This window comes from Hibiscus syriacus, unplaced genomic scaffold (assembly GCF_006381635.1).
Source record: "Hibiscus syriacus cultivar Baekdansim isolate YM2019G1 unplaced genomic scaffold, ASM638163v2 tig00110622_pilon, whole genome shotgun sequence".
NCBI lineage: Eukaryota > Viridiplantae > Streptophyta > Magnoliopsida > Malvales > Malvaceae > Hibiscus > Hibiscus syriacus.
In genome coordinates this window covers 287,934-310,070 of record NW_024062803.1, presented here as the reverse complement: position 1 = coordinate 310,070, position 22,137 = coordinate 287,934, and the positions used below count along the sequence as shown (strand labels likewise).

Genomic DNA, 22,137 nt, shown 5'->3' with positions numbered 1-22,137 from the left:
CCATGCTTCCCTTGCTGAACTGCTCGAAATTGGATCACTTGGACCTCGGTGGGTTTATCAGGCAAGAATGAAGTTTCTCCATCGCAGCCAAGTGATGTGAGCAAGCTCAGGCGGGATAATACTTAATGAGCCAATATTTCATGGTACCTATGGTCAACGGTCTTCACTGGAACCAGTCTCCTTCACCGCCACTCTGAAGGTAAATTGTCTTCTTGTTTGTCTGAGGTAGTTTGTTATTGAAAGCTGCCTGCCTGAAAAGTACGCTGCATCTAGGGTGTTGTTGTACCGTCTTTCCGATCTTGCTATAGAATTTTGATGTAGTAATTTTTATGGCCAACTTGAATAGAATTTAAATCGATTCGTTTTGACCAGATTGTTTTATGATGCTATCATTTATTTTTCATGGCTGGTGGATTTAATTTTACTGCCAGATCAGTGGCCCATAATAATTACAATCGAAGATGAGGATTCCCAACCCCCTTTACAGTAGTGGTTTTCTCCAAAGATGGATCAACCGTGCTTCTTGGCTTTATGCATCTATGTATACTATGAACTGATGGGAATTTAAGAAAAATTCATTTTCTGGAATTGCCCTGTTTTTTTGAAGATGTAACAGATACAAGATGACGAAAGAATGCAGGATTCGGAAGTTAGTTTTTTGTTCATTGGAGATTCGATAAGAGTTAGGGTTTTACACATTGTAACTCAAATAGGAGCTCCTTAGGATTACAACCGAGTTTATATCATTTTGTAACTCAAATTGTTTAGGATTTTCCTTCAAAATAGGGGTTTCCATTGGTGTTGCATGCCATTGGCCATGTTGTGGTGTTGACTACCATTTCAAGATCTCTCTTTAGTTAAATTGAAGATCCTGCAGGATGAAAGATGGTAATGATTACTTAAATACATGTTGATATGCAAAAAGAATATTTAAATATTCAAGGGTGAGGTCTGATAATTGAGATGCCTGAATTACTGGTTCAGCTTCGGCAGTCTATCGGGCACGCAGACCAGGGATATTCCTGAGCCCCATCTTCGAAAGTACGAGCTTTGGAATCGCAGAAGGGTTGTCAAGACCCATGCTTCTCCTAAACTCGTTTGCAAGCTCCACAAGTCTGTACTTATCCTTGCCTACTTTCTTATCAGAATTGTAATAACCAAGCCATGCCTGATAAGCTGATTCTTTGGCCTTCATCTCTACATGAGAAAGTGCCCTTACCACCTGTTCAACCATAGTTTAAAAAATTCAGAGTAATCACTCACCAATTTGTAGAAACTAATGGAACATCAAGAGTTCCTCGTTGTAGTTAAACGACAAGGAATAAAATGCCTGAAGAGGTACATTCAACTAAGCTTACCTTTTTTGTTGTTTCAGGATCTAAAGATGGCAAAGGAGCCTTTGTTATAGGCAAATCCTTGATGCTAGATAGAAAATGTTCCTCCCATGGTGCTAGTAAGAGTATTCCCTGTCCTTCTTTACCCTTACGCCCAGTTCTACCTAGCCGATGTATATACTGTTGTCTATCAGATGGGATGCCCACCTATGATGGTAAAAGAAAAAGAAAAATGCAAAATGTGACCATCAACGGTAAAGAAAACTTCGCAAAGTAAACAGAGTGTACATATACGTATAAGAAAAGTTTGAGATGAAGAAAGAATTTATTCTTCCTCTGAAAATTGAATAGGATATAAAGAATTTATTCTTCCTCTGAAAATTGAACAGGATATAGAAAGTCCACCGGAATTTAAAAGAAAAATGCACTTGTGTACAGAGTAGGGGTTCTGACTTAGAAGCGAAATACCTCATTTTGGTGCAGATTTTAATCATATCAGTTTTTTACCGGTAGTAGAACCATTAAACAACAGGGGACCTTAATTCTAATTAGAAAAATAATCCCTTACCTGGATGACAAGTGTAACATCAGGATAATCAACCCCACGAGCAGATACATCTGATGTCACAAGAATAGACCTTTTGACTTTCGGAATACATCAGATACCTTTGTTCTGTAACTCTGATTTTCTTGAATGAATCTCTCTAACATTCAGGTTCAGCTCACGAAGAACGTCTGCTACCAACTTTGTTACCATAGCAGTAGTCCAGAATACGAGAACCTACAGAAATAGTTGATACATTAGATATCTTGTTTTAAGGACAAGAAAATGAAAAGGCATAGGCAACATTTTGGAAAACAACACATTTCCTTGTTTCAATATTAAACAGTTAACAATTGGGGTGAACCAGAACCACACTTTTATGGTAGCAAAAGCTTTCGAGACAAGAAGAGTAAATGTCTTCTAACTGAAAGCTAATAATCAAAAGTAAAGAAATGTGAAGTAAAATTACACCTTGTAGTCAAGGTCATCTACAATATGTTCTTTCAGAAGAACATACAGTAGGGAAAAATGGTTATCTAGTGGAGAAATCATGTGCACTTGTCTGACCTGAAACATCCAGAATTTAACGAATAAGAAGAAATTCCATTTTTAGGGGGAAAAAAAGCATCACGGAAAAAATCTACCTGTGAATGTGTATCACCGGTGCCTTCTTGAACTGCATTGATAAATTCATGATCTCTTCTCAATGCAATGTGGCAGATTTGATGGACCTTCACACCATTTACTTTAGAACTTTAGTTTTTCTTCAAATATGTGAAACATCTATATGCAATGCACAACACAGGATAAAGAAAGAAACCTCATCAGGAACTGTTGCAGAAAATAGAAGTGTCTGTCTTTGTTTCGGAACAGCAGCAATTATCCTTTCTATGTCTTTACGAAAACCCATGTCTAATAAACGATCTGCTTCATCGAGTACAAGGACCTTCACACCCATCAGCTTTGTTGCAAACCCTGCAGTATTCTCAAGATGGTCTCTGAGCCTTCCAGGTGTAGCAACAAGAACCTGCCAGTTAAAATGGGGGTAAAATGTAACATCCTATTATGCCATGGCCTTGATGGTAAATGCAGTATTAACCCACGGCGAAGACCTAGAGTCCATTTGACCCTGTGATATTCCCTTGAATTGATAGATTAATACAATCTAAAGTTTTATTCATGTTAACTATACTATCTCATTCCAGTTCATGACACCACAACAGTTTAACAACTTAAATACGGATCAAGATATATGTCTAACTCTAACCATTCCGTTCATGATAACAAACTAACCTGGCAAGGGTTTGCTTGCAGGTTTTTTTGCTCTAAAGCAAGTCTTGTACCTCCGATCACAACCTGAACACCAATCGATGGGTGATACTTCAGCAAGGTCTTAGCTTCTGAAGCAGCTTGACTTGCAAGCTCATATCACAAGAACATGAATTGGTGGCCGCTTAACATCACGATCAACAGGAAGCAATTTTGAAACAATTTCAATTGATGGAAGCTGAAAATAAAGAACAAAGAGTAAGCAAAGTGAACAACTCTAGCACATTCTCATTTCTCAACAGCAATTGCTGCTCATAATTATTAGATTCTACAATGTTTGTAAAGGAACTAGTTATCATGACGCCTATGATTAATCTCTCTGCCTAGAAGAGGCACAAAGCTAAGAACAGGAGATTGCAAAAAGAGTAAAAGAAACATGCTTATTTTCCTGGGTACTTATACCTAATGAAAAGAAGAAGAAGAAAGAAACCCTTTGATAGTGCAAAACATACAGAGCGCACTAAAAAAAAGGGGGGTTATGCAGCAGATATTAACCCCAAGGTAAACAGACGAAGTGCACTCAAACATACAAAAGCAGTGTCTTACCAAAAAAGCTACCGTCTTTCCCGTGCCTGTTTTGGCCTTGGCCAGTACATCCTTACCTGAATCAAAAAAATTGTGATTAGCTGTTGGGATCTAAAAATATGCATCTGCATCGCCCGAAAAACAATGTGCAGAGATCAAAATAAAGGCAATATCATTTCAGAATCTCAGAACATCAACTGATTAGCAACCTAAAGGTACAGCTCAAAAGTCAAAACAGCATCGTTGTTAGGCAAATATCAAGCTGAAGAGATGTATAAACCAGAGAGATTAATCATTTCAGGCTACCTTTTAACGATTCCATATATTATTCTTTGGAAGCTACTTAAATAAAGGAAATTCTAGAACTGCCACACGGTTGCAGCTTGTTTTACAGCACTTTAGCTTCCTCGCAATTAATAATGAAAAAGTGGTCAATGGTAAAAAAAAAAACAAGAAATAGTTTCTACAAAGATCCCATCACTGATTCTGGTATAAATTATAATAATGCAGGAAAGGAAAGGAACCTTTGAGTATTGCCGGAAGAGTTGCCTCCTGTACCACGGCCATCTTCTCATAACCGGCATCCTTAATTCCCTTCAAGGACAAGGGAGATATTGAAATTTGATCAAATCTGCAAGCAAAACAAAAGATCAAACATTTACAAAAACCTAATAAACATAAAATATCTCCAATAAGTTGATAAAAAACAGACCTTGTTTCACTCAAATAAGAATCAGAATTCCCTTGTGAATTTATAGGACTCCCTGTTTGGTTAACATCCTTCTCTAACCCCAGTGCAGAACCCGCATTCTTTCTTAAAGTTCCATAATCATCATCATTAATATCATTATCTTCCTCACTAAGAAAATTTTCAGCTCCTTTCATTTTCCAACTTCTTTTCTCTTCATTAACATCACTATCTTCCTCTACATACAAGTTTGATTTTCTTCCCAAATTATTTCTTCTTCCATTTCTTTTTCCTTTCTGTGAATCCATTTTTATAGCTTCTCTTTTCGCGCCGCGAGTCTTTCTACTCGAGTACGATTCTTCATCCTCCTCATCATTGTCATCACTGTCTTCGTCTACTAATTCACTGTCGAACCGTTTACCGAACCGGGAATTCCTTGAAAACGAATCACCCAACCGACCCCGAGGCTCCCTCTTGCTAGACTCACTAAAATTGTCGAACTCACTCTCTCTTCTCCTCTTCACAGGAACCGCATTCCTCTTCCCATCTCTACTCATAACCCTATTGCGTTCCCTATCTGCATCCAATTCCTCGTCTTCGCTAGTGAGTCGACCACGGAACGAAACGGTTCTTAACTCGCCGACCCAGTCACTGAGCTCGGCCTCGTCCTCAATCAGACTCTTCGAGGCACGGACATCTCCTCTGATTTTAGGTGTGAACTTGGAGCTTGCCCCGGACCCCGGTCGAGACTGCCTGGTGGAAAGGCTCCGCACACTGAGTTTCCCATTCGAACCAGGTGATAAGCCAAATAACTTTAGCTTAAAAGGGAACACCCGATTTAATTAAAGCAAACGGTCGAGCCGGGCTTCACGGTCGTAAAACCGGTGGCCGGTAGAGAATGGCCGAGAAGACGAACCTGAGGAATAAACTTAATAATCATTTGTTTACACGAAAATTCAGTGCAAAATGAAAGAAAGAATGGCCAGAGGGGATAAAGGTTTTGAAAGAAACGGGGATAGGATTTTAGCCTTCAGAAAAGGAAGGGTAAAAAGAGTGCTTCAAACGATGTCGTTCGCTTATTTTCTGACTGAACCTGGGCCATAGACCCAACATCTGACCAATGAATAGAAGTTGGTTAAATTTTAATTGGCGGCCCAATATTCATCCATTCATTTAGAAAATTTATCTTATGGTGCAAATTACAAATAAATTATACTTTTAAACGTATTTATATATCAAAAATTGCTATTGGACATCAAATAGTTTTTTATATTTTTTAAAATTATTTATATGTATGCTCAACATACGGTTGTTGGTGAAAAAACATTATTACAAAATAAAATATTTATAATGACTATAACATAAATCAAAAGAAATAATTTAGTCTACCGTGCTATGATAAAAAAAATAATTTTTTTTAGAGTGATTTCATTTTAATCGATATAATCATAAATTGAATGCCGTTCGTTGAGATTAATAGAGTGTTTTACATCCAAATAAAACAAATTAAATTTAAATTGTAGATTCATTCAAATGTGCATCAAGATTACATCGTTTTTTATACGTTCATGTTCTTCAAGAGAAAATAAAAAAAGATTGGTTCTCGACCAGGACCAATGAGCAAGAGTGTGTGCAACCCGGTTTGTCACGCGAGTGACGTATTGAGCTTACATGTTTGGTGCCCTTACAAGAAGCTAGCGTGCCTCGTTGAGTAAAAAATCAATAATCGAAATGTCTTCAGGTTAGTTAGTGTTGAATATCTAGTGAAGAAACACATAATACTAGTATATTGAACAGAGAATGAATATCATATCTGGTTTACAACTCCTCTGCTATTTATAAACAGCTCTTCATAGTTGTTATAGTCTTAACAGACTTTGTAACTAAACATTAACAACCTCAACTAAACATTAACAGCCTTAACTGCTAACAAACTTCTAGAATCACTAAACAACATGCACTAACTCATTATGCTAACATTCTCTCTACTTCTTCTTATGTTCTTCTAACCTTGAACACACTATTATAGTAAGCTCTAAAACTAATTACAACTCATTTCTGACATTCAATCTTCTTGATAAAAAGATGAACAATTGAATCGAAAGTGCTGATGCTTCCTTCCGTTCACTTTGAATCGAAAGTGCCGATACTTCCTTTCGTTCTTCTTTCTCACCTTCATTTCTTTCTTCTTTATTGTTCTTTCAATTATACAAGACCAAAAAAAAATACTACGCTACACCATTTACCGAAAAATTCCATTGCTCTTTCAAGGATTTGTTATTTCCATGAAGATGCTGGTGCGATGATCCATGAGCCATAAACTCATAAAGCAGAAGCCGTTCTCCACCCTCTTCGCAGTATCCGAGCAGATTCAAAAGATGGCATGGTTCAATCTTGACAATAAATCTAACTCTGTGCGGAACTCTTTTGAATTCTTTTGTTTATCTGAAGACATTATAGCCTTTATAACTGCAACAACAATCCCATCTTTCAATACCCCTTTATAAACGCATGAGAAACTTCCTTTTCCAACCACGGATTCTTCTTTAAATCCACAGTGGCCCTCTCAAGTTCTTCGTAATTGAACATCCGAGTTCTCCTGATCTTAAGCTCATCGAAGTCGGAACGGATTTTTATGTTTTCTTTTCGGCAAGAAGCAACCTTATTAGCTTTCATGGATTTTGACTCTTTTGCTTTGCAGCGACAGTTATGCAACCTCTCGTTTTTACTTCCATTAGCAGCATCAGAATTCGAAGACAAAGAACAATTGGAGAAGCATTCCACTGAATTGCAACTAGAACAATTGTAATCACAAACACGATCGACCTTCAAAGTACATCCTGATTTTTGGTACATTTCAGCAGGGCAACTAATGCCGAGGTGGTAGTGAAGGAAACGGGCAATCAACAACTTGCCCTTCGTTTGTCTGACAGCATGAACCGGTTTAGTCTCCGTACGCCGGTGGCCTTCCATTTTAAGCGGCGCTGGAAACGGAAGCCGGCGGCAACGGAGGAGAAGGAGATTGCAGCGGACGAACACCAAGGTCAGGACCGTTTGGCGAATGATACCATGTTGAATATCTAGTGAAGAAACACAAAATACTAGTATATTGAACAGAGAATGAATATCATATCTGGTTTACAACTCCTCTGCTATTTATAAACAGCTCTTCATAGTTGTTATAGTCTTAACAGACTTTGTAACTAAACATTAACAACCTCAACTAAACATTAACAGCCTTAACTGCTAACAAACTTCTAGAATCACTAAACAACATGCACTAACTCATTATGCTAACATTCTCTCTACTTCTTCTTCTTCCGTTCTTCTAACCTTGAACACACTATAATAGTAAGCTCTAAAACTAATTACAACTCATTTCTGACATTTAATCTTCTTGATGAAAAGATGAACAATTGAATCGAAAGTGCCGATGCTTCCTTCCGTTCACTTTAAATCGAAAGTGTCGATGCTTCCTTCCGTTCACTTTGAATCGAAAGTGTCGATGCTTCCTTTCGTTCTTCTTGAATCGAAAGTGCTGATGCTTCCTTTCGTTCTTCTTTCTGTTAGCCAAGCGATTTAAAATGGAGATTGTATCCCCTTCGACTATTGCTTGGTCCCATCTGTTCTCCATCGTCATGCGGATGTCTTCCGTAAAAGTCAGGGCCTCAGTCAATTCTATCGTAAGTGCAGTATCCAACTTTCACGCCACCTTGCCAATAACCATGCCATGGTGATCGCGGGCCACAATGTCAGCAGCCGCTTCACTGGTGCTAGCAAAGAAGGCACCTTTATAATCGATGTCGACCACCCATGTCGCATTAACTACCTCAAAAGCCCCCTGAAAATCATTATTGTGGATTCATTTGTTTTGGTGATTCCAAATGTTCCAAGGACCCTTACAAACCGCGAGAGACCATCTCTATCCAACTTGGAAGCAGAATCCTCGAGCCATTCCTTGCAACTCGAGGTCCTAGATTCGATGACAGTCCCTAAGCGCATGCATCACATTCTCCTCCTCTTACTGGCACATCGGACACAACCTATTACCCAGTTCTGCAGCCGCTAACTTAATCCTCGTGGGCAGCACTTCATGGCAGGCCCTCCAACCAGATATCTTGATCTTCGAGAGAGTGAGAAACTTCAACATAACAATCTTTGTTTCGATCTACTATTAATTGGCTACTAAACATACAAATATTTACGTAGCGGTAATTCTGAAGGTGCTTTTCTTTATTTTCATGATCTCATATTATAAGTTACGCAACTTCTTTCAGTTAACTTTCCTTATTTATGATTTGATTATTATGTGCTGCTTTCTCTTGCCTTCTTCTGGTTGAGATGTTCAGTAACTACTTGATCAGATTTGCTAAAAATGTATGACAGGCTATTATACTACACTATCATAAACCAACTCTATTCTATTCAACTCTAATCCCAAACTGTCCTAGGTTTGCTACATGAATAACTTTTGCTACCACATTCTTCATTAATGTTTAGATATTAAGTCCTTATCACATTATCTCTGGATTTTTTTTAATTTCATAAACCAAATTTGTTTTTTCGTGATTATGCTAATGATAACTGTTTTTCTTATTCTAGCATGGTGAAGGACAACAATGTCAGTGTAACACCTGCAATTCCTCCACCCACTGCCATATCATCTATATCAGAGATGCCTGTGAGCTGTACATCAGTGGAATCCAATGGGAGTTTTCCCTTCACTGCATCAGACATGTCAGGGATGAGAGTAGACACATCAGCACTTGATTCAGCCTTCACAACAGATGTGGCAAGTTCTGTAGGATTGCAGCTTGGACATGATAATGGAGCTGGGAATTCAAGAGATTCCTTTAGATCACTTGATCAGATTCAATGGGACTTCAGTCTCACAGATCTGACTGCAGACTTGTCAAATCTGGGAGGTAAGCTGTGGCTATGACACTCACTCTAAAGATATCCAGTTAAAATTTTATCTTTAAGTTTGGCATCTCTCTGTGTCTCTCTCTCACACACGCACATTGTTTTGTAACTGTTTTTCAACATTTTGTTCTTAATAATTTGTGCATTGCTTTATTATTGGCCTTGGAAACCATCACTCCAGGAACCTAGCATCATTTTAAAAAAAAAAAAACTTTTTATTGTTCAATTTGTTGTTTTTCTTTATTGGGCTTGTACTCACGATGTGTGGCCCTTGGAATTATCACAGATCTAGGTGCTCTTATAAACTACCCTGGTTCTCCTTTTCTTCATTCTGATTCAGAAATTTTGCTTGATTCTTCAGAGCACGATAATATAGGTAATGAGGTTGCATACTGATGTTTACTAAGTGATATGCTTTGACTGACATAGAATAGGATTTTCCAGGACCTTTCATTTTCTTGGTTATGATTGAATTTTGTGTTAAGTCTAAAACTTATGCATGATAAGGTAATGTGGATGGTTTGGTTTGGTGTAATTGTATTTTTTTAAAATAAAAATAATGGAATTTAGTTATTTATTATACATGTAGGTTTCGTTTTAGGTTAAAATTTATATAATAATGATTTCTTATATCTTTGTTTAATAATTCTTTTATCTTGCTCATTGTCATAACCATTTTTTTTAAAACAATTAAATATTATTTTAAAAGTAGTTATGACTTTAATTTGGAAAATTTGAGGAATTTGGATTAAAGGAATATGAGTCGCCATCGACCTTTGGGTTAGGTAGGTCGAATACCTAAAAACGTCTTTTTAAAACAATCTTAAAAAAATCATTTTTAGGACGAAAACTGGTCTGCGTTTACCAAAGATTCGATTTAAACGGGTTCGGGAGTCGGTTACGCGTGGGGAAGGATTAACACCCACACAACGCCCAAAATTAGTACTGCGTCGCTTACACGTTGTCGTAAATGGTGAAAATAATGAATTCACATTGACAATTAAAATATGATTCATTTATCGAAATTAATTAATTTGCTTTGAATTATTTAATTAGGAAAAATTCTTTAACTTGAAAAGAAACTTCGAGATTAACAATCCTCCATCGAGAAAGTTGTCTCGTCTATTTCTTATCCGTAAAAAATATTTCCTCATCTATTAAAAAGTACAAATTGAATATAAATTAAATACGGATAATTTGTATGAAATAAAATAAATTGTTATTTACAACAATACTCATTGCATCATTTGAATTACAATAGAAACAAATTAATTAGTAAAACAGAAATTGATTTATTTCAAATTTTCCTTTCGTTTGAATGTTGTATTGAATCACACCTCCTCCATAAGGTGGTACTTTTCACACCCATTTTACGACGAATGTTCTTGAAAATAATAGAAGGGCATATTGACTGAAATTTAATTAATAAATAAGCATATCGTAATAAACAACATATACATATATAAATATGTAAAGTAAAATTAACATAATACACATACATGTATACACATACATAATGGACTAAATTGAAAACAAATAAATATTACAAACCGAAATAAAATGAGCAAAAATAAGTATTTGAAATTACAAGGATCAAAATAATAATTTAACCAAATTAAAAGGGCTAAAAAACTAAAATAGAAGTTTAAAGGACTAAAATCACAAAAACATAAAATTAAAGTATCCAAATGACAAAAACATAAAATTAAAGGATCCAAATAACAAAAATAGAAAACCTAGGGGCTAAAATAAAAAATAGAAACTTTAGGGACTAATAAACAAATATAAACAACTCAAAGCCTCAAATTGCAAGTATTAAATAACTTAGGTATTAGAAACGAAAATAACCCATAAATTATATTTATAGACTAAAATAAACAATAAACATGGAGGACTAAACAATAATTAAACCAAAATGTTAAACAATGACTAAAATAAAAGATTTATAAATATCATAACCAAATTCGAACACCCAGGAAAATATACAAAATATTAAATCAGGGATTAAAATGAAGGATTTACAAATATTATGGCCAACTTCAAACATCAAAGGAAATATCAGAACTTATGAAAACAATGACTAAAATAATAAAGTTACAAATATTATGGCCAAATTCCAACATCCACAAAATTACACAAAACACCATATCAGTGACAAAAATGAAATAATTAAAAATATAGTTCCCAAAGTCAAACATTAACAAAAATAATATAACACATAATAATAGGACTAAAAAATAAATATAGAAAAATAAGTGCTTAAAATAGAATAAAGATTACAAAACCAAAAGATTACAAAGCACGGGGAATTAAACGTGTAATTAACCCACACATTGAAATTACAAACTGGTCCCCCTCGAAACTACGTCGTTTCGTAGGGGATACTTAAGCCTAAAACCAGGCCTTCCTCTCATCTCCCATCCATTTCTCTCGTTTCAGAAGAAAATCAAGAGAGATAGAGAGTTTAAAACTCTCTCAAAATCCCCTCATCGGGGATGAAAAGTCAGCCGCCGGTGGCGGTGCTCACGGCGGCTCACGACTGTCGGAGAAAGCCAAAAGACCCCCAAACTATTCTTTCTCTCCCCACAACCCGAATCCCAAGTCCACTTAACCTAAAAAGCCCTTTAAATCCCTAGATCTATGGATTACCTTTCGAATCAAATCTAAAACACGTCGACCTTTGGGTTTCCACAGCCCCGAACCAAGGTATGTTTCTATTTCTCCCTTGTAGCTTTATGATTTTCTGTTTCTCTGTGTTGTGTACTAGGGTTCGAGCGGATTCCCTTTGGTTTTTTTGTTTTCGGTTTTTTTCTCTCTTGAGTTCTTTTTTTTTCTTCTGGTTATCACCTTCCCCTCAACCCGAATGCTTTCCCTTCAAATCTCTTTGCTTTCTTTTTATCTTCTCTATTCTCTCATCTTTCTCTGTTATTTGATGGATTTGAGAGATACTTCAGTTCGTAGGGAATGATATCCCTATATTAATACTGATAACTCTTGGATTTGATGAGATTTGTTCTCTGTATTGATTGATTGAGTCATTGTTGGTGCAGATGGGAGTAGTCGGCGGCAGCAGAGGATACAGGCGGCGGCAGAAGCTAGGGCTCAGAACTAGGGTTAGGGTTTAGTTGGGCCGATTCAAGTCTGAACCGGGTCGGGCTCCAATGGGTTTGAACTTGTTAGGCTGTTGAGTTGTATTGGGCTCCGGGATTAGGCCTCATTGGTGGCCTGCAACAAAATGTAACATGTAAATTAATAATAATAATATTACTAATAATAATAATACTAATACTAATAAAATAAAATAATAATTAAAAAAAAGATCCGGACAAAAATGGGTGTCTACAGCTGCCCCTCTTTGCACATTCTTGTGTTAACAAGAATATGGCAAAGACGATAAGACAACACGTTTTTGTCTGGTTCTCTTTCTTTTGCCTAGAAATTGGATAATGTTGGTTGCTGGGGACGACACTACTCATACGTGATGAAAAGGTCTGGTCGACTAAAGGAGACACGACTCCTACTTGATGAGGAGATCTGGTCGGGGATGACACTGCTCATACGTGATGAAGAGTTCGTGGCCATCTTTAGGTAGGGTGATAACTCAGTTCCTACGTGATGAGGAAAACTGGTTATCTAAGGGTGATACGGCTCCTACGTGATGAGGAGACCTGGTCGGGGATGACACGATTCCTACGTGATGAGGACAGCTGGCCATCTTTAGGAGTGGTGATAACTCGGTTCCTACGTGATGAGGATGACTAGTTATCTATGGTTGACACGACTCCTACGTGATGAAGAGGTCTAGTCAGGGGATGACACGGTTCCTACATGATGAGGATGGCTGGCCATCTTTAAGGATGATGGTTTCAAGGGAAACCAACTCAAAAATGTGTTTCAATAGAAACAGACTCAAAGATTGGACTTTGATAGAAATTGTATCAAGGGAGACAATTCGTTTCAAGGGAAACGATCTCAAAGATATTTGCTTTATTTCAAGTGAAACAGACTCAAAGATAAGTGTTTCAAAAACAACTGTCTCGAAAGAGACAAAATTCGTTTCAAGGGAAACGATCTCAAAGATGTTTGTTTTGTTTCAAGGGAAACAGACTTAAAGATGGTAAATTTTGTTACCAAAGACTCAAAGATTTTTCTCAAAAGAAATTGTCTCAAGAGAAACAAAATTTTGTTTCCAAAGAAACAGACTCAAAGATTTTTTTTTCCAAAAGAAACAACTCAAAGATTTTTTCACAAAATTGTCTCAAGAGAGACAAAATTTTGTTTCAAAAGAAATAGACTCAAAGATTTTTACGAAATTGTCTCAAGAAAGACAAAATTTTGTTTCAAAAGTAACAGACTCAATGATTTTCTTCTCAAAGTAAACAACTCAAATATTTTTATTCAAAAGGAACATACTCAAAGATTTGTTTCAAGAGAAACTGTCTCAAGAGACAAAAATTGTTTCAATAGAAAGAAATTCAAAGATTGTCAATTTTGTTTACATGGAAATAATCTCAAAGGTGTTTGTTTTGTTTCAAAAGAAACAATTTTAGGATTTGTGTTTAAAGGGGAAACTGTCTCACGCGAGATGAACCAGTTTTTGAAAATCTCAAGTGAGGTTAGTTTCGTTTCAAGTACCACAGATTTAAATTTGTATCTCAGAGAAGAAAAAAATGTCTCAAGCGAGACGAAATTTGTCTTGAGAAAAATTATCTCAAACGAGACAAAAATTTGTTTTAAAATTCTCAAAATTTGCTGAAAAATGTATCAAGCGAGATAGAATTTGTTTTTTTAGAGAAATTGTCTCAAGCGAGACAACATTTGTTTTTTTAGAAAATTGTCTCAAGCGAGACAAAATTTGTTTTTCAAACGAAACTGTCTCTAGCGAGACGACATTTTGTTTCGATAGAAACAACATCAAAGGATACTGATAGTCTGTTTGTTCCTGCTGATGAAGGAAATGTCTTAATTGTTGACTTCAGGAAGTCACACCTGTGAATGTCATTGTTCTTTTATGTTGAGGACATATGGTCATTTCCGAGCTTTGATTTCCTGAGAGATCAAAATGATTCATTTTTGACTGACTATCTTGGATGTTATGATGGATGCCAAGATGAAATTTATTTGATGTTTTATTGAATTTGTCCTCAAGAGAGGAAAAAATGTCTTTAATGCACCTGATGATAAATGTTTGATGCAACGATGCAAACTCATTTAACGTACGTGTGTGTGTGTGTGTGTGTGTGTGTGTGTGTGTGTGTGTGTGTGTGTGTGTGTGTGTGTGTGTGTGTGTGTGTGTGTGTGTGTGTGTGTGTGTGTGCTTATCTTAATCTGTAAAAAGAATGGTTGCGAGAGCAATCTTCACTCTATCATTGATTTAGTTTGTCTACATTTTCACCAGTGTGTACTCTTGCAAACCTTGACCTGAGACACTTTATTTTCTTTTCCCTATCAAATTTTGCCACAAAAATTTGGCTTCTCTTGCCCCGGCTTCGATCTAGAGCTTCAGAGAGATCTTCGTTGAATTCCAAGATATGCCTCCAGAGATATTATCTTGTTTGAAAATGTTTTTCTTCTTCTTTTATTTTCAAAAGTCTGAAAATATCAATTAAAAGAGTTTTGAAAAATGTTTAATCAAAAGTTTGAAAATATTGCCCCTTTCGAGGTTTCACAATTGACAACTCATAAAACAAGATTTCATTGGATATCAAAGAATTAATTACACTGTTAATCCTTCAATAAATTATAGCTATTTGACAAGTGTCAAGATCAATGCTATATTTGAGAAATGGTTAATTAAGGAAGGTTAAAAAAGTCTCAAGTGGTTATTTTTGGTCAAAGGTTTGGTATTCTCATTTATTTGTTGTTCACTGATCTGATGGAGTAGTTTATGTACTCAGTTATTGGAAGTGTTCTCCGACTCCCAGCTCTCATGATCTTATTCGGGTTGTGTGATGCCTCATCAAGGAATTTGTATGATCGCCTCCTATGCAATAATTGTACATTCTTTATATTCGAGCCACCTTTTCAGGTTTTCAACTTGAATCCTCATTTGGTTTCAAGACGTTACTCAGAATTTACGTCTTGAACCCCCCCTTTTGTTATTTTTTTATCTATCATGCATTAAATATTTTAGAAAACCTTTTGAAAATAAAATATTAATCCTGATGGGCGGGATGAAATCTGAAGATAGTCTCTTCTGTTTAGAAATCCATCTATGATTAGAATGGACTTTTAAGGCACGTAATGTAGGCTGGGGTTCATGGTTATGAAAGAAATGGATAAAAGGCCCAAACAAGTTTTTAAGGGTAATTGAACCAAGGATCAATTCAATCTGATGCCTTCAATCTGGTTTTGCTCAATTTGGATCTGCTCGTATATGTCTTTCTCTTAATGTTCTATGATCTTCGAGTGAAGTGATTCTGAAGTGATTGTGCTTGATCAATCTCGCGGTTTGAAGCTCGATGCGTCATTTGAGTCGAGAGACTCTTTGTCTATGCTCTTTGTCCTCTTTTTTCTTTGTTTTTTTTCTTTTTTCTTTTTCTTTCTGCTTGTTTTTCTCTTTGTTTCTTTCTCTTTGATTTTCTTTATTCTTCGCTTTTATTTTATCTTTGCACTCTGCATCTGGTTCACATTTCGGTATCTTATATAGATCAATGGTCTTCACTCATGTGAGCAGATTTCCTCCAACTTGCCCCCCAGTGTGGAGGGTGATCCTTGGTTAGGGTTGAATCAGAAGAAAATATCATTTAGGCTCAAATAGGGTACGCAAGGGATATATATTTTCTCCTGTTGTGAAGGGATAAAGAAAGAAAGCCGTTCATCATCTCATACATAGAAATCCTTGCAACAGAGGTATCCCCAGGGGATAGATTTTCAGGATTAATTTTTATTCACATGAAAAAAATGTAATTAATACATGATAAAATTATTTTGAAATAATTTCTTTTTCTGCTTGCTCTCAGCATGCCTTAATTGTTCGAGCTTATCTTTAGAAAATTGATGCAAGATACCCCACGTTGTGTCTTCTTGTAGAAATGATCATGTACAAGCGAACATCTTGTACTCAATGTCTGTAGGTTTTATTGGTAGAAAAATGTCGGTTTGACGTCTAAGAAGACGATGGTGTGACTTTATTGGTTGAAAGAAAGGTATGGGTATGGCTTTTGTGTATCAAAAGGATAAATGCAATGTTTCAAGGCCGTAAAGAATGTTTCAAGGTCTCAAAGAATGTTTCAAGGTCTCAAAGAGAGGGAATGTCAAAAATTGGTTCTTTGGTATTGACTAGGAATTATTCTGGGTAAAAAAATCAAGATATTTATTTTGGGTTTTAGACGGGATAAGAAAGGTTTAATCTTGCCATATGTCAAAAATCCATAATTCTTGAAGAATTAAGAGAATACGTAATTTATTCGATATTCAAATAACTAAAAATTAAAATTTGTTCAATTATTCCACCTTAGAAGGTAGCATAAATTCAAACATTAATATTAAAAATATTTAAAAAATATTAAAGGTAGAACAAAAACGATTTCAAGCAACACAATCTCTTTGGATGCAAATGGTAGATGACATGCCCTCGTCCTTATTAGATTGCACATACCCCTGAATCCATCAGGTTCTGGATCTTGCGCTTCAGTGCCTTACAATTTTTAGCGGACTGTATGGAGCTTCCTATGTGATATCAACATTATGGACCTCAAGAAATGGAGACTCTTTTCTCAGAACGTCCTGGTATGCTTAGTCCTACATCCAGCTGAACATGCTCTCATCGTAATGATTTTAGCTTCTTCTTTTAATTGTAAATGTGGTTAGGACCACTTCATCAAATACTCTATGGATTAATTCCCTGTTTTTATGAATGATGCATGTGAAAATGCTTAAAAATGAAATACATATGCAAAATGCAAAGATGCAAATGGAGATGCAAATATGTTGATCCCAACGATGAATATCATAGAATAATTTTCACCAGAAATAAAAGCTTTCACATTACAAGACAATCCACTTTACAAACATTCTTTGGCTTAGATGTTTGATTCTGAAGTAGATCGTTGCTTCGTCTCAGATCTTCGTCCTTGAAAACGATGCCCCTCAAGCGTTCTATAATCTGACACCATTAATGCCCCGGCGGTGTTGAAGTCAGTGCGTCACTCCTTGATGGATAGCGATGAAATAATTGTAGATGAGGCTCTACTGCTGGATTACTCAGTGGATCAGGGGATCATCTCTTCAGTCTCAAATGTTGCACGATCTTTGAGCAAGTCTCATTCTTGTGTTCTGAACTTTTTTAACCTTCGGTGCATGTTTGTGTATGCGACTGCTTGATTGAAAACTTTTATCTCTTCTTGTGAAGATTTTCTCATGGATATCCCCTTGCGGATCAACACTTTTGCATTATGTTATGTCGATGCAATGCAATGCAAAGAATGATGAAAAATGACACAAACAAAAATAAATAAGTTAGTGTGTAAAAACAAAAGAGAAAAACGAGTTAGTACATGTAAAATAATTGATATGGATAAAAATGTTATTCCAAGATGAATATAACACCTACCCCGTCATGATATCTACCCAAACATGCTTTCAATAGATAACAATCCTACCCGGACATGATTTCTACCCAAAATTATCTATTTTCAAGAAATTGGTCCTAACCGCATGATATCTAGTTCGCATGCTTTTATTCAACAGAATTTAAAGTAAAAAGGAAAGGTTCAGAAACACTCATCCTTTGTGTACACCTAAGTTAGGTACTTACTGAAAGACAGAGGTTCGATATGACTATACTTATGGTGACCGTTCTAAGGTTCACTATATATATGGTTTCAGCTCTAACGGAAAAATGGTACCCGAATTGTCCTTGATGTCGGTGCCCCCTTGGGCTGCCAGACCCTCGATCCTCACCCATTACAGGTTTCGAACGGAACGAGTTCAATTCGAGGGGATTCACTGCCTTATACCCATACGAGGAATAAATCTCTACGAAGGTATAAGGTATGTATCCCATGGGTTATTTACTAAAACTCATACGAAGAATAAATTCTTACGAGAGTAAAGCATTCACCCGACTAATTTGGATCAAAGCTCGTGTCTAGAGCTTATGTCATGCAAATGCACGTGATGTGTGTGAAGAGGAGCGTACCTACCTTTGACTCAAAAATGAAAGAGAGATAAAACTTGACAAAAACTTGGATCGATCTGAAAGCAAAAATTCAAGTGTTAGTATGACAGTTAAAAATGAAGCAATTAAAAACCTCAATAAACGGATCATAAGTTAACTAAATACTCGAATTCATAATTTCCACCAAGACGACAAAGTGTAAGCGACTTAGCCTGACTCTCTAAAAAAAAATTCCCCAGCGGAGTCGCCAAGCTGTCATAACCATTTTTTTAAAACAATTAAATATTATTTTAAAAGTAGTTATGACTTTAAATTGGAAAATTTGAGGAATTTGGATTAAAGGAATAGGAGTCTCCATCGGCCTTTGGGTTAGGTAGGTCGAATACCTAAAAACGTCTTTTTAAAATAATCTTAAGAAAAATCATTTTTAGGACGAAAACTGGTCTGCGTTTACCAAAGATTTGATTTAAACGGGTTCGGGAGTCGGTTACGCGTGGGGAAGGATTAACACTCCTACAACGCCCAAAATTGGTACTGCGTCGCTTACACGTTGTCGTAAATGGTGAAAATAATGAATTCACATTGACAATTAAAATATGATTCATTTATCGAAATTAATTAATTTGCTTTGAATTATTTAATTAGGAAAAATTCTTTAACTTGAAAAGAAACTTCGAGATTAACAATCCTCCATCGAGAAAGTTGTCTCGTCTATTTCTTATCCGTAAAAAATATTTCCTCATCTATTAAAAAATACAAATTGAATATAAATTAAATACGGACAATTTGTATGAAATAAAATAAATTGTTATTTACAACAATACTCATTGCATCATTTGAATTACAATAGAAACAAATTAATTAGTAAAACAAAAATTGATTTATTTCAAATTTTCCTTCCGTTTGAATGTTGTATTGAATCGCACCTCCTCCATAAGGTGGTACTTTTCACACCCATTTTACGACGAATGTTCTTGAAAATAATAGAAGGGCATATTGACTGAAATTTAATTAATAAATAAGCATATCGTAATAAACAACATATACATATATAAATATGTAAAGTAAAATTAACATAATACACATACATGTATACACATACATAATGGACTAAACTGAAAACAAATAAATATTGCAAACCGAAATAAAATGAGCAAAAATAAGTATTTGAAATTACAAGGATCAAAATAATAATTTAACCAAATTAAAAGGGCTAAAAAAACTAAAACAGAAGTTTAAAGGACTAAAATGACAAAAACATAAAATTAAAGGATCCAAATAACAAAAACAGAAAACCTAGGGGATAAAATAAAAAATAGAAACTTTAGGGACTAATAAACAAATATAAACAACTCAGAGCCTCAAATTGCAAGTATTAAATAACTTAGGTATTAGAAACGAAAATAACCCATAAATTATATTTATAGACTAAAATAAAATAAACAATAAACATGGAGGACTAAACAATAATTAAACCAAAATGTTAAACAATGACTAAAATAAAAGATTTATAAATATCATAACCAAATTCGAACACCCAGGAAAATATACAAAATATTAAATCAGGGATTAAAATGAAGGATTTACAAATGTTATGGCCAATTTCAAACATCAAAGGAAATATCAGAACTTATGAAAACAATGACTAAAATAATAAAGTTACAAATATTGTAGCCAAATTCCAATATCCACAAAATTACACAAAACACCAGATCAGTGACAAAAATGAAATAATTACAAATATAGTTCCCAAAGTCAAACATTAACAAAAATAATATAACACATAATAATAGGACTAAAAAATAAATATAGAAAAATAAGTGCTTAAAATAGAATAAAGCAAAAATATTCATTATGACTAAACCAAAATATTACAAAGCACGGGGAATTAAACGTGTAATTAACACACACGTTGAAATTACAAACTGGTCCCCCTCGAAACTACGTCGTTTTGTGGGGGATACTTAAGCCTAAAATCAGGCATTCCTCTCATCTCCCATTCATTTCTCTCGTTTCAGAAGAAAAGCAAGAGAGAGAGAGTTTAAAACTCTCTCAAAATCCCCTCATCGGGGAAGAAAAGTCAGCCGTCGGTGGTGGTGCTCACGGCAGCGCACGGCGGCGCACGACTGTCGGAGAAAGCCAAAAGACCCCCAAACTGTTCTTTTTCTCCCCCACAACCCGAATCCCAAGTCCACTTAACCTAAAAAGCCCTTTAAATCCCTAGATCTATGGATTACCTTTCGAATCAAATCGAAAACACGTCGACCTTTGGGTTTCCACAGCCCCGAACCAAGGTATGTTTCTATTTCTCCCTTGTAGCTTTATGATTTTCTGTTTCTCTGTGTTGTGTGCTAGGGTTTGAACGGATTCCCTTTGATTTTTTTGTTTTCGGTTTTTTTCTCTCTTGAGTTTTTTTTTCCTGGTTATCACCTTCCCCTCAACCCGAATGCTTCCCCTTCGAATCTCTTTGCTTTCTTTTTATCTTCTCTCTTCTCTCATCTTTCTCTGTTGTTTGATGGATTTGAGAGATACTTCAGTTCGTAAGGAATGATATCCCTATATTAATGCTGATAACTCTTGGATTTGATGAGATTTGTTCTCTGTATTAATTGATTGAGTCATTGTTGGTGCAGATGGGAGTAGTCGGCGGTAGCAGAGGATACAAGCGGCGACAGAAGCTAGGGCTCAGAACTAGGGTTAGGGTTTAGTTGGGCCGGTTCAAGTCTGAACCGGGTCGGGCTCCAATGGGTTTGAACTTGTTAGGCTATTGGGTTGTATTGGGCTCTGGGATTGGGCCTTATTGGTGGCCTGCAACAAAATGTAACATGTAAATTAATAATAATAATATTACTAATAATAATAATAATAATACTAATAAAATAAAATAATAAATTAAAAAAAAAGATCCGGACAAAAACGGGTGTCTACACTCATCATGAAAAATTTAGTTTTAAAAAAATACAAAAAGAATATTGAGACCTTCATTTCATAAATAAGTATTTGAAGTCTTCCCCTTTCAGTTTCCTGAGTATAACTGGATCAAAATAGAAGTTTAAAATCGCGCCTATCATATTACAAATTGAATTAAAGCGTGTTTAACTTTCGGATTTATCCCTTGAATTGACGTCCATGTGCATTAAAATCTCTGTAAGGCATCGGAATTCTTTGTATTAAGGGACTAAATCCACAAATGGCATCAATTTTACATTTTTGAAGACTTGAGTTGTTGACATTCTCCCATTCAATGTACTGGGTATATTTGACAATACACTGATAATCTAACTTGTTTCAGTGGAGGAATTTTTTGTTGATTCTGTCCCTGAGCAGCCGTGCTCTCCGTCCGATGAAGATAAGAAATCATATCCCCAGGTGAGTCTTGTAGCCTTCATCTTCTTGAAGTTGTTGGGAATAAGAACAAAGATTTGACATCCTATTCAGTAGGCATTTTCAAATTTAAGTTGTTAACAAATTTGAACATCTAAGCGGTGTGACTTTAGCTTGTGATCAAGTCAATAGCAGCCAGCCCACAAGCTTATTTCTGTAAATTGTTAGCTTAGCTTTCATTTTTATGTAGCAGTAATGAACATGGTATACAAAATGGATCGAACTAGGCCTCGGTATTTTATGTTTCTCGTTTGTTTCAGCTAATAGCGGTTTATTAATCGTCTTCACC

The 22,137-nt window shown here is 35.7% G+C and overlaps 1 protein-coding gene and 1 pseudogene across 1 annotated transcript; one reads left to right on the top strand and one right to left on the bottom strand.

Moving 5' to 3' along the window:
- Positions 1–626: 626 nt before the first annotated feature.
- Positions 627–5,404, bottom strand: LOC120136292 (annotated as a pseudogene).
- A 3,604-nt stretch (positions 5,405–9,008) lies between these two features.
- LOC120136333 lies at positions 9,009–21,936 on the top strand. The gene is made up of 3 exons (XM_039152395.1): positions 9,009–9,345; positions 9,630–9,719; positions 21,757–21,936. Exons 1-3 carry the CDS (start codon positions 9,024–9,026, stop codon positions 21,888–21,890), a joined length of 546 nt encoding a protein of 181 aa, XP_039008326.1. The 5' UTR covers positions 9,009–9,023; the 3' UTR covers positions 21,891–21,936.
- The last annotated feature ends 201 nt before the right edge of the window (positions 21,937–22,137 follow it).

Bases quoted from the DNA above. Each gene is read 5' to 3' on its own strand.
- LOC120136333 (XM_039152395.1), top strand. From the start codon at position 9,024: ATGGTGAAGGACAACAATGTCAGTGTAACACCTGCAATTCCTCCACCC. The intron at 9,346-9,629 runs GTAAGCTGTGGC...GAATTATCACAG, and splicing joins AGACTTGTCAAATCTGGGAG to ATCTAGGTGCTCTTATAAAC. The intron at 9,720-21,756 runs GTAATGAGGTTG...AACTTGTTTCAG, and splicing joins TTCAGAGCACGATAATATAG to TGGAGGAATTTTTTGTTGAT.